Consider the following 12,955-nt stretch of genomic DNA (forward strand, 5'->3'; position numbering starts at 1 on the left):
GTACTAGCAGCTGTTTCATGAAGATGAGTGAGGGGACTGAATATTGCCATCACACCCAAGTATCGCCCCACAGAGCTGCACGGAGAAAAATGCAACTTTGAAATGAAGCAATGTGGTTGCCACCAACACAACCACTGATGAAACTTAGAACCATTCATTCATAATGGGACATCCGGACATTCTGACTTCTTAATGATATGCAGTGTCATGCACTCTGAAGTGTTCTTGCCAAAGCATCCAACTAGTCAACTGGAATCCAGTTAAGCCAAAGATTCAGCTTTCAGTTTAATCAAATACAGTATATAAAAATATATATTGAATAATATTCTGAAGAAATAATCAAAGCAATCAAAAATGTCTACAGTGTAACTGGCCATGATCTTTTCAACAAAAATGTCAGGAACCAGAGAAGGGGGTGGGTAACATAACTTTCTTTTACAGTAACTTGCTAAATTTACTCATTAGTCATAATAGTTTAGTTGTAGATCTTTTTGATTGTTTCAAGTAGATAATAATTTCATCAGTAAGTAATGAGTTTTATTCATTAATTTTCTATTCTTGTACATATTATTTCATTTTCTCACCTTATTTCACGGACTAAAATATCTATACAATATGTAATAGAAGTGGTAATAACAGACATCCTTGTGTTGTTCTAATTCTCAGTTGGAAATCTTTCCATTTTTCTCCATTGAGTATGATATTTGCCAATGGTTTGTAGATATATTATCAGATTAAGGAAGTTTCTTTCTACTCTAGGGACAAATTATATCAAATGCATTTACTATGATGAATGTAATTTCCCTTTATTCTATTATTCTGGTTAATTACATTCATTTTTTTTTTTAAAGATTGTATTCCCGAAACAAAACCAACCTTAAGACATTTTATCCTTCATGCATATTTTCAGACTTGATCTGCTAATATTTTGTTTAGGCCTATGCTTCTATGTTCACAAAGAAGGTAGCTTGCACGTTTCTTTTTTAGTTCTTGTTAGGTTTTAACACCAAGGTTATTCTAGCTCCATAAAATAAGTGAATGTTTTCTCTTTTTAGATTCCTGGAAGGTTTAGTGTAAGATTAGTGTTAATTTTTCCTTAAATTCTTGAAAGAATTCACCAGTGAAGCTATCTGACTAGAAATTTCTTTGGGGAAGAATTATTAATTATGGATTCAAAATATGAATCCGTATTTATGGATTTGAATTATGGATTCAAATATGGATTATGGATTCAAAATATGAGTCCGTTTATTGGAAAATGTTCCTATTTTTAATTTGCTGTAGGATCTGTAATGATGCCTATTTTTAATTTTCTGATATTGATGTTTGGTGCTTTCTCTTTTTTTCCTAAATAAGTTTTCATAACAGTCTATCAGCTTTGTTAGGTTTTATGGAGACTCTAACTTTGACTGTTTGCTTTCCCTATTGTACAACTTAATTTACTACTTCATTAGCCTTTATTATTACATTTTTAAATTTCTTTTCCTTCAGCTTTCTTTGGGTTTAATTTTCTGTATTAAAAACTTATTGGCTTTCTGGATATTCGATTTTCAGATTTTTTACTTTTCTAATGAATATTGTTAAAGTGTGTAAGTTTTACCCTAACACTGTTTAACTGCATCCCAAGTTTCAATGTAATGCTTTTGTCATACATTAGATCAACATATATCCAAAATTTGCTGTCATTTTTTTTCCTTGATACATGGGATATTTAGAAACGTATTGCTTGCATTTATTACAGTATCTAGCATTGTTCCTAATATAACAAGTGATTAATATATTTTTGCTTAGCAACTAAATGTGCTAATTGACAAACAATATATCTTAATACGAAATGTTTTACATTGAGAGGGAAAATCGGTAAGCTTTGGTATTAGTGGTTTTCTAGGAATAGGACTGATTTTAGGTGTAGCCAATAAGATGTGAAGAAAGACAGAGGAGCATAAAATCCTTAGGTATGCATAGAGGAAAGTGAACAAATTAATCTGAAGCAGAGGTTTCCCCAAAGTAGATATGGAATAATCTAAAAATAGAAGATAAGGCCAATTATAGAAGGCCTTGAATTCCAAACTAGAGTCAGAATTTACTTTATTTACATAAAGGAGCTAGTAAAATGTGTGGTACATTAGTGGAAATGAAACACTGATAATTTGTAATTATAATAAAGCCCGTGGCGGGGCGCCTGGGTGGCTCAGTCGGTTAAGCGTCCGACTTCGGCTCAGGTCATGGTCTCGCGGTCCGTGAGTTCCAGCCCTGCGTCGGGCTCTGTGCTGACAGCTCAGAGCCTGGAGCCTGTTTCAGATTCTGTGTCTCCCTCTCTCTGACCTTCTCCCGTTCATGCTCTGTCTCTCTCTGTCTCAAAAATAAATAAAACGTTAAAAAAAATTTAAAAAAAGCCCATAGTATATAGTCTTATTCATAATTATTTTGTTCAGAAGACTCATTATAAATATTGTAGAGCAAATATGTAGTTTTCAGCTTATTTTATTTTAATCCTTTGAAAAGTAAATATCTAAGTAAACAATTTGTGATATACACAAAAAGAACAAGTTTTCTTTCCAATGATGCGTTCTACATTCATATTAAATAAAGGAGGATAGTCCCCTTTATAGCAGTTTTTTGTTACTCAGAAAAGGTCACTGAAAATATTGATTATCTGTACAGAAAATAACACATTTTGCATGAAATGATGATCCTTTCATTTCTACTTCTGATGTAAAATTCATCAAGCCTAATCCTATGGAGAGTAAACTTTAGAAATAAATAGCTCATCTAAGTAAGTGGATTTTCTAACTTCCTGGAATCAAAAGAAGACCTTAATCAATTTCTTTTTCTGTGCTACAGGGTACCTGAAATCTCCTTTGGTCCTGAGAGAAATTCTCTTTGCTCTACATTTGGAAGGGTTTACTTTAGGGTGAAAAGTAGATTCGTATTGCACTTCTTCAGAGATCCCAACTAATATGAAGGAAACAAAGCAACTAACACTCTTAGAAAGTAATGCCTGAATTAGGAATAGTCCTGAGCTAAACTATGAGATGGAGAAGTTACTTTCCTGTAGCTGCAGGCTTTTACTTCATTATTCTCCCCTTCAATTTCCTTCAGGGATCCACTTCTCCAGTACAATTTAATCTCTCCTTTCTTGACCTTAATCACTCTTAAGGCTCTGACGTGTTCCCATTAGCAGTAAGGGCTTGTACATAGGCAATGAAGCTTACTTGGAGATGGGATATATTAGAATCCTGGTAAAAAAGTGAGGAGTGGTGGGAAAGTATTTATAGTTTGAAAAGTCCCCCACACGATACATTACTTCAGGGATGTAGACCTACAGCCTTAGCATGATAAATTATTATTTTCAAGGATATAAGAATGCAATGTTATCTGCCCAAGGGTTGATCAGATTTTAAAGGTAGTGCATAGAGATGTCACTGACTCAAACAATGGAACAAATCATTAATTGTGGAATAAAAAGTCTTACATCTTGGGTACAAAGGTCCTTGGATATATGTTATAGTGGAGAGACAGGAAAGAGAGGCTTCTCATCAATTCTCAGATGATGCTAACTAATAAATGTATTCACAAGACCATCCTTTCCTTCTCCCATCTTTCCTGAATTTTACATCATATTCCTGAATTTGGAATTATGAGCAATATGGTATTTGTTGTAGCATTCAAAGCAGGGAATACCTGAAAATGAAGTTGAGAAGGAATATAAGGGTCAGATCTTGAGGGATTTATGTCATTTTAACAAGGTTGGACTTTATTTCATGGTCAACTTGGAAAAAGACAGTTTTAAACTGAATGACTTGTTCTGTTTTATAACTTTAATAACTTACTATGACTGTGGGGAAATTCTGGTAAAATGAATATTAGTGAAATAAAAATAAAGAGCCTAAGGGCAGTAGTGAGTTCATTACAGTGGTTCAAGCAAAAGATAGTGAAGGCTTAAATTAAGATGAAAGTCACAGTTATGAATAGGAGGAAATACATTCAAGAAATATTAAGGAGATAAAATCAGCAGCACTTGGAGATTAATCAGATGAAGTAAAGAAAGATAAAAAAATCACCCCCCGTTTTCCAGTGAAGTGAAGAGAGATTGTATTTTCACCAATGATAATGAAAAGCAAGTTGGGAAGGAGATACAAGGAATTTAGTTTAAAACGGGTTATATTTGAAGGTGTTTGTTGGACATTTGAACATATAAGTTTGAAATTTGAGGGAAAAAAACCTTTTCACAGAGAAGTCCTGAAGTGGCAACATACAACTGGGAATCTTCAGGATATAGGGCAGAATTTCAACCTTGAAAGTGGACATATCTCACAAAGAGACAATATAAAATGAAAAGTTCAGAGGATTAATAATGGAATCTGGGAACATCAATAATTGAAGGGTCAGCAAAGAAAAAAGAAACACAAGTCACAAATAAAGGTCAGAGGATATGGGGGAGAACCGGAAGGCTATGTTCTCATGATAAGCCAACAAAAGAGAAGCTTAGAGAAGAGATAAAATGGTAAATAAAACTGAGAAGCTATTATGTGAGTACCGAATGGCTCCTTTGGTTTAGCAATGATAAAATCATCAGCATTATCCAGAACATCAGTGGCACAGTAGAGACAGAAGCCTCATCCTTGCGGGAGCTCGGAAGGGGTGCTAGCATTCCAGTGTCCAGAAGACTGGATAAAATGTGGAGGAGACAAAATGGCAGAGAGGGAAATAGTAACCAAGAAAGGAGTTTTGAAATTGAGAATACTATTTCCAAAACAAAATCAATAATGGGAAAGATTATGATACCACAAATATGCATGGGCGACTGATTAAAGGGGACACAACTGGAGAAGCTCGTCTTGACAAGAACAATAAACACTTTACCTCTGAGATTAAAGGGGAGATGGCTTTAAATTAAACAAGAACGCTAAGCTACTAACCTATTTCTCCTTTTATTCCAAGCCATTTTCTTCAGCATGATTGCCTGTATGTTTCATTACCTCTTCCCTCAATTTGTCCTTCTTTAGGTTTCAAGTGTGCCATTCCCCTGAAAATGTGTTTATTTTATTTTATTCTATTTTATTATTATTTTCTATTTCAAGAGAGAGAGCACACATGAGTAGGTGAGAGGGGTAGAGGGAAGGGGAGACAAACAGAGAGAGATAGAGAACCTTAGGCAGGTTCCACTCTCAGGATGGAGTCCAACACAGGGCTCAATCCCACAGCCTTGGGATCATGATCTGAGCTGAAATCAAGAGTCAGATGCTCAACTGACTGAACCACCCAGGTGCCCCAAAAATTTTATTTTAAAAATCATTAATAATTATCTGCTTGGCAATGACTTGGTGACCTCCACCTTGTCACTAAAATGGTTTATTCTCCTGTGGTGACTATGACATTATACATAATTACATCTATTTTTCTTTAACCTCATCTTTCTAGTCACTTTTTTCTGTCCTTTTTTTTTTTCTTTGACTTTCCTTGCCCTCCTTCCTCCAAATGTCAATGTTCCCTCACACTCCACACCAGCCCTGTTCTCACTCTAGGCCGTCTCTTCCTGACAAGCTCATGGACTCTTAACTGTTTCCACCAGTAATCTCATGCAGAAGACACCCACCTCTATATCTACAGTCTTGCAATTGTCTGAAATTCTAGTTTTATATTCGGAACTACCTATGGGAAGTCACTTGCATGTGCTGCCAGCACTTTAATATGTCTAAAATAAATCTTGCCTTCCCTCCCCAAACTACTTCTCATCTTCCTTCTTAATTTTTATAAGAATATCAATAATATTCTTCTAGCACTCAGTCTGAAAACTTATTGTCATTAAATCATTTCTTTTTTCCCTCCCAAAGCTAGTAAGTTGTCAAATTATATTAATATCCCTCCTTTGCAATCTCATAATTAATACCAGGTCTTAATACATGTCACCTACATTATTGCATCCTACCTACCCTACCTCCTCCTAAAGTAAATGTCTGAATGTTATTCCTAAACTTAAAATTTTCATTAACTCTATGTTGCTCATGGAATAGAGTCCAATTTTAAAATCAGGCCTCTTTACAGCATTATTAGCCCAGGCTGTATTAATTCATGCCATATCCGTAACTCTCTTGCCATTCCTCATATACATCCTGAAATTTCCTACCACTGCCTTGTTATGTTACCTGTACCCAGGTTATCCTTCGAACTAATGATTACATAACAAAATTCTATCTGTTATTTAAGACTTAACTCTAAAGTCATCTTAGGTAGTAAATCTTTGCTTTACCCCAGGTACAAATCATTTTTAAACTCCTATGGAAATCTATCTGTATTTATTTCTTACCCTGTTGGCTTTAAACCATAAACTATAATTACATAGAAAACTTTTATGTGATAGCAAAAAATGAGGTTTAAACAACTTAAATTCCTATTTTTCAGTATTTTAAGTTGTTCATAACAAGATTAACATCTACATTTTCCCTTAATTCTGTATACAGTGTGTAAACCATAAATATGTGTCAAATGAAAGTAAAAATGATTTGAATACTGCAAAACAAATTTAAGTTAGTAAGATGATATATTGATAACCATATATATATATATATATCCCCAAAGAAAATATGACTTAAAATCTGGCTTAAGATCAAACAATTTATACTAGATATATAAATTGGCACATTGCAATTAATTTAAAGTAAACTTTTTTTAACTGTGAAAATTTTAAAACAATTGCAAAATTAGTAATTTCCACCTAACATTGCATATACAGTTCCTAGTTCAAACCTCAACGCAGAAAAACAGTTTCCAAAGTTTTGAAAACAAAAATAACCCCTACATAATTTTCTTATTCTACTTATTTTTGAAAAGACTACAAGTTGAACATCTTGTAAAATATGCTAACTGTTGTGGAGATTAGGGGCTAAATCCATGATGAAACGGTATCTATTGTTATGTGTGGCTGATTGTCAGTGAGGGTGTAGGGGACAGAAAAACTAGTTGACAAATGAATGAAGTATACGTTGACTTCTATTTTTTGTAAGTTGTTAAATTGGAAAAGCACTACCTGAATTTCCATTTATTTATCACAGCTTTGGAAGGATCACTTGCTTCTGCCATGCTGTGGTTGCAGGCAAACCCAATGTGCAGAATCATATTTAAGTTAAGAATTGAGGCATGAGACCTAAGATTTACTAGAAGCAAAGTAATTGGTGCCAATAGTTTATTTTCATAAAAAGATTAGTTCTTTTTTTTCATTTCACTCTAAGTCTAGCAATCAGGTCTACTTAACCCCAACCGAAATGTTTGGCCATACTATAAACTCAGGGACCATTTTTGGTTGAAGTTCCCAGTGAGTTAACAAAGTGATGGTTCAGTCCCAGTTAAGTACCTTTGTTCACTCCAATTTGATCTGATTGGACTCAAACTATGTGTGTTTATATTTCTATCCTAAATATCCAGGCTCCAAGTAATTGAGAGTCTGTGCAGGGCTCAACCTCCAAGTAGTTGAATCTTTCCTTGTTTTTTTTAGTTTATTTTTTATTTTTTTAAACATTTTTATTTATTTTTCAGAGACAGAGAGAGAGCATGAGAGGAGGAAGGGAAGAGAGAGAGGGAGACACAGAATCCGAACCGGGGTCTAGGCTCTCAGCTGTCAGCAGAGAGCCTGACATGGGGCTTGAACCCATCACCTGTGAAATGATGACCTGAGCCGAAGTCGGACACTTAACCAACTGAGCCACCCAGGTGCCTCAAATCTTCTCTTCTTAACTCTGTCTCCAGGCTGCCTTTCATAATGAGGAATTTCCTAAGGCTCTATATTTGAAATCTAATTCCAAATGAAACCCAAATACTGGTACTTGGACACCCCATTAGCCTCACTCTTGGCTACCAATTCTGAACCACAACTTTGCCTTGCTTTTGTTCTTGCTTTTAACACATATCCATATGCTTGTGTCATATTCACTTCCTGGACCCATGTACACTTGTACCTTTCCCTATATTAATGACTTTTCCTGAATCTATAGACCTTCAGCCTTTTCATGATACCATGGCATCATCCTTTCTGAAACAAGCAAGTATTACCCACATTCCACCTAATGCCGACAAGGAAAACTGATTTGAAAATAAGACACCACAAAAGAATGAGATACATTAAAGTGACTTCGATGATTTATGACTCTATCGCTTAGGACACATTGATACTGAGCTAAATTTACTTCAATCACTTATCAAAAATAGTTTAGGTTATTAGAAAAAGATATAATTAGGAAACATTTTATTCCTATGTGTGGTAAATTTAGAATAATAAATAGAACTGTATTTAAGAGAAGGCATCCATTAATTTCAGTAACTCTAGCTTCTAATTATTACTTTACAAAAATTTATATCTTTTCTTAAAGTATTCTTTATCTAATTTTTGTCTTAGACATACATATGTATACTAATTTATACATTAATTTATATATTAATTAAATATAGTAATTTATATTATGGTTTATTAAATAATATATAAATGTATATTACATTAATTTATATCCATGTATTCATTTATATTCATATATATAATATATATTTATATTCACATATATAATATTATACATATATAAATTACTTGGTATTGAGAATGTGGATATGTGTTATTTACATTTTATGTCTTCGTAGAGTGATGATATATATTCTCTTTATAAAGCATATGCAATAGAGAGTTTTTTAGGAGTAAAAGGTGATGTTGTTTTAGGGAAGTATGTGTGAAATGGTATGTGTGTAGGTTTGTGTGTGTGCGTGTGTGTGTGAGTGTATGTTAAGCATAAGGTTGTTAAATTGTCTCTTGAGATACTTCTGAAAACATTGGATATATTGCTGACTTCATTTCTACTTGTAAAGAAGAATCACAAATTGTAGAATTGTTCCAGATTATTTTGAATAGGGAATATGTAAAACTTTTCATCATGATGATTACTTTTAATGTATATTACTGTTTTAAACATGTTATTTAAATGTCTCCTAAAAGGCATCAAAATTCATATATGTAGGCCTCTGATTAGATATGACAAGAGAAGTAACTTTGAAAACTTAAACCCCTACCTTCCCAACCTTTTTTATAGCAAAATATCCCCAAGTGAGCATTTCAATTTAATATTTTCTAATTTAATATTATGCAAGCACAAAGTGAACATTGTTCACATAAGTTCTACTAGTCCATATTTCATTTGTTCAAGCCCTGTCTTCCTAAGGCAGTATATTGAACTTGAATACTCTCCAGATGATTGGGATCCTGTTCAGCTTGAATAGCAGCATTTCTTCAATTTTTTGAAAACTAACTTGCAAGTGGACTATAATTACTCATTTTAGTTTATGACCTTAAAGAAGTGAAACCATTGGCACTAGAACACTGAACACAAAAGCTTGTTAACATGGATACCATAAATCTTATACAAAGTGGGTTTGTTTCTGTGTCAATGAAATAGCAAAATCAATAAATTAGACCTCTTTTATAAGCACCGAACAATACATTAAGTTAGGAACCTTAGCAGAAATAAGCTATAGCCATGACATCTTTTTCTTCAAGCTGCATTTACCTTTTTTAGTTGAGGCAGCACCAGCCTCTTCTTTGGCGCGTTCAGTTTCTGCAAATTCAGATATTAAAGAATGAGAAATGGATATCAGAGATGCCAGGTCGATATTTTATGGTATTGTAAGTCAGACAAGACTAAAAGTGCCCAAAAGATAAAATATGTGTGGCGCCTGAGAGCAAAGCAAGCAGCAAAGAAGAGCCACTCTATAAAGTACTTACATATTTTTAAAGTAATGAACTCTCTTATCTCTCCCACATACTGCTCTGCCGTATTAAATTTTAATGCCTATGTAAGTAGTGGCCATAAAACAAGGTGGCTTATTTCACAAAATACACTGGAATACTAATTAGTTTATATTCAAATGTAAAATGATGTATGAGTTCTGTAGAAGAGGACTTTTTCGCTTAGCCTTTAATTATGGGGATGGCAAACAGTATTTGATCTCAATCAATTAGCTCTATATTATAAAAGATTAGCTGTAATATTATGGAAAATTCCATTTGAATATTGCTTGGAGAGAGAGAAAATTTTTTAAAGGCCAAAGTGGCCTCTTGTGATTTCTCATGTAGTTTATCTGGTGTGGAATATAAGAGAGCTGTCTGGAAGACATAATCTGAAATGCTGGTCCTAGTACAAAATTTTGGACCTTGAATCATAGCTAATTGAAAGAACTTTCTCCAGTCTATAGGAAAATAACAAAAATAACAATGAACTGGTGAATATTTACAAATCTTTATTTACTCATTTTACTGACTTTTTATTTTTTGATGTTGTTCTCCTTGGCCACCTGTATTTTTATGTTTACTTTTATTTTCATTAGTATGTGTACGTATCCCCCTCACTCATATGCACTCAGCAGCTGAGCTCTAGGAACAACCACACAACAGGACTCTTCATGCCCCCTCTCCCTCCGTCCTTATGCCATAGACCTTGGGCTGTGAGAAAGATCAGATGTCAGAAGAGGCCTTCACATCATGTTCAGGCTTTAATTCTAACATATTAGATATCATGAGCTTTGCAATTTGAGCCTATGCAAGAAGTCATGTAAATAACCTCTTCCAGGCTGTCTTAAGACCCTGAGCTCCAGGACTATGCAGACCCCTGGCTGTTGTACACCTTCCAGATAAAGACTTTACACTCGTGGTTCTCAAACTTCAGCATGCATCTGAGTCACCCCGTGGGCTGTTAAAACGCAGACACAGCCCAGATGGTTTGTGATTCAAAGAGTCTAGGGCATGTCCTGAGAATTTACATTTCTAATCATTTCCCAGGTGATGCTCATGCCTTTGATCCAGACCATAGTTTGGAAACTGATTACCAAATATCCCCTAAGAGACCATCAAGCTGAATCCTTCTGTGATCCCCATTTGTGTTTACCTCAGTTACCACCATGAACCTAGGCTTCCGGCAGAAAACAGAGTTCACATTTCTCCTGAAAACAGATCCTTACCAAAGTCCTTCCAACTCTCCACTACAGTATATGCACCAGTATCCTCAGCCTCTATTCAGAGCATGAGCTTTGCGGTCTTCTTTTAACCACCCCCTAGCTCCCTAAGGCCTCTGCAACTCTGCAAGCAGTCTTCTAAAATGGAGAATGTTTGTTTTCCCAACCCTTACATACCAAAGTGTCTATTATTTCTCAATGGTTGTTATCTCCTGGCTTTCCGTAAATCTCATTTCCTTTGAAGTGTACACTATCAGTTTGTATCTGGCTTGATCCCTCCTCTTATTGTCATTATTGACCTTATACTCTAGCACCATCCCTCATTGAGTATTTTTGCACATAGTTGTCTTCCTCTACTATTGTGAGATTTCATTAAGAACCACTCTCAATCACGGTTGAGCATTAGAATAAGTTGGGGGCTATTACAAGTTTATGGGTGTCAGATGTAGTAGGTCTATGGTGAGCTATAGAGTTTTGAAAGCTTTGAGATTCTGAGTTAATGAATCTGAAAGGAGCCCTGGGTATTCATATATTTGGAAGCTTTCCAAGGTACTCTAATATTTAACTAGGATTGGGAGTCATACACACAGTTCATATGTATGCTTTATCTCTCATTTCCTTGACCTCTTCACTTAAAACAAGATTCCTGCCACCTACCAACATACTCTTGGACTTTGCTTCCAAAACTTTGATCCCCCAAATCCTATCTATTCTCTGGCACCATTCTTCATTTTACAGCTCACTTACTCAAGAATCTTTTCCAAATATGGGCACCTGGGTGGCTCAGTCAGTGAAGCATCCGAATTCAGCTCAGGTCATGATCTGGCAGTTCATAAGTTCAAGCCCTGAATCAGGCTCTGTGCTAACAGCTCAGAGCCTGGAGCCTGCTTCAGATTCTGTGTCTCCTTCTCTCTCTGCCTCTCCCCTGTTCACACTCTGTCGCTCTCTCTCAAAAATAAACATTAAAAATTTTTTTAAAAAGAACCTTTTCCAAATAGTATCTGACTCCATCAATACTTTTGTTCTTTTGACCTTACCCCTTTTTCACTGCTCCTGCTCATTAGTCTTATCAATATTTAAATGAGCCATGGTTAAATCATTCACTTAGTGATCTGCTTTTACAGTTACCAGTAGTTTCTCAGGCTGCTTTTAAACTGTTCGGTGGCTAAAAACACCAGAAATTTATTCTTTCAAAGTTCTGGGGGCAAGAAGTCCAAAATTAAGGTGCTGTCAGGGCCATACTCTGAAGCTATCTTGGAACTCTCATAGAAAGAATCTTTCCTTGCCTCTTGCTAGCTTCTGGTGGTTATTGGCAGTCCTTGGCATTTACTGATTTATAGCTGCCTCACCCCAATTCCTCCTTTTCTGTTCATATGATTCTCCTCCCTCTGTACGAATTTGTGCATCTCCAAATCTTCCTCTCCTTCTAAAGATACCAGTCATTGGATTCAGGGCCCACTCTAATCCGTATGGCCTCATCCTAACTTGATTCAATCACACTCATAGGTACTGACTTAGGACTTTAGGATATCCTTTGCAGTGACACAATTCAGCCCATGACACCCTCAAAACACAAAACTACTTTATGTCTGCCACCTGAGCAGCCATCCAAACTTGAGGAAGGCCCTACACCTGCTTCAGGTCTCACTTGAGTTGTCACATTTCAGTAGTTAAGGGGAGTGTTCAACACTGATCAGCAATACTAGCACAGACCTACGGAAATTGTTTTCCCATTCTAGACAACTGGTTCATGCCTTCTCTCCCCTCCTCAAACTTCCAATACCCTGCAGTGTAGAGGCAAGCTGCTGTTGAGAAATTCAGGGAGAAAATAAAAGCAGACTACACTACCCCCTGTTTTCACCACCTCACTAGCACATACCTGCGCCATTTGTTTTCCTTTCAATCCCAAAGGATGATGGGTCCCCACCCCAATTTAATACCAGTCCATCCTGCCTCCCTTCTCCTTCTG

General features: G+C 35.5%; 1 protein-coding gene across 1 annotated transcript in view; it reads right to left on the minus strand.

Moving 5' to 3' along the window:
• TRDN (triadin) overlaps positions 1–12,955 on the minus strand; it is a 389,767-nt gene that overhangs the window by 120,202 nt on the left and 256,610 nt on the right. Inside the window, exon 20 of the mRNA XM_045499455.1 lies at positions 9,546–9,593. Within this exon, the coding sequence (XP_045355411.1) occupies positions 9,546–9,593 (48 nt within the window). The remainder of the gene's footprint in view (positions 1–9,545; positions 9,594–12,955) is intronic.

The sequence above is a fragment of the Leopardus geoffroyi genome, chromosome B2 (assembly GCF_018350155.1).
Source record: "Leopardus geoffroyi isolate Oge1 chromosome B2, O.geoffroyi_Oge1_pat1.0, whole genome shotgun sequence".
Taxonomy (NCBI): domain Eukaryota; kingdom Metazoa; phylum Chordata; class Mammalia; order Carnivora; family Felidae; genus Leopardus; species Leopardus geoffroyi.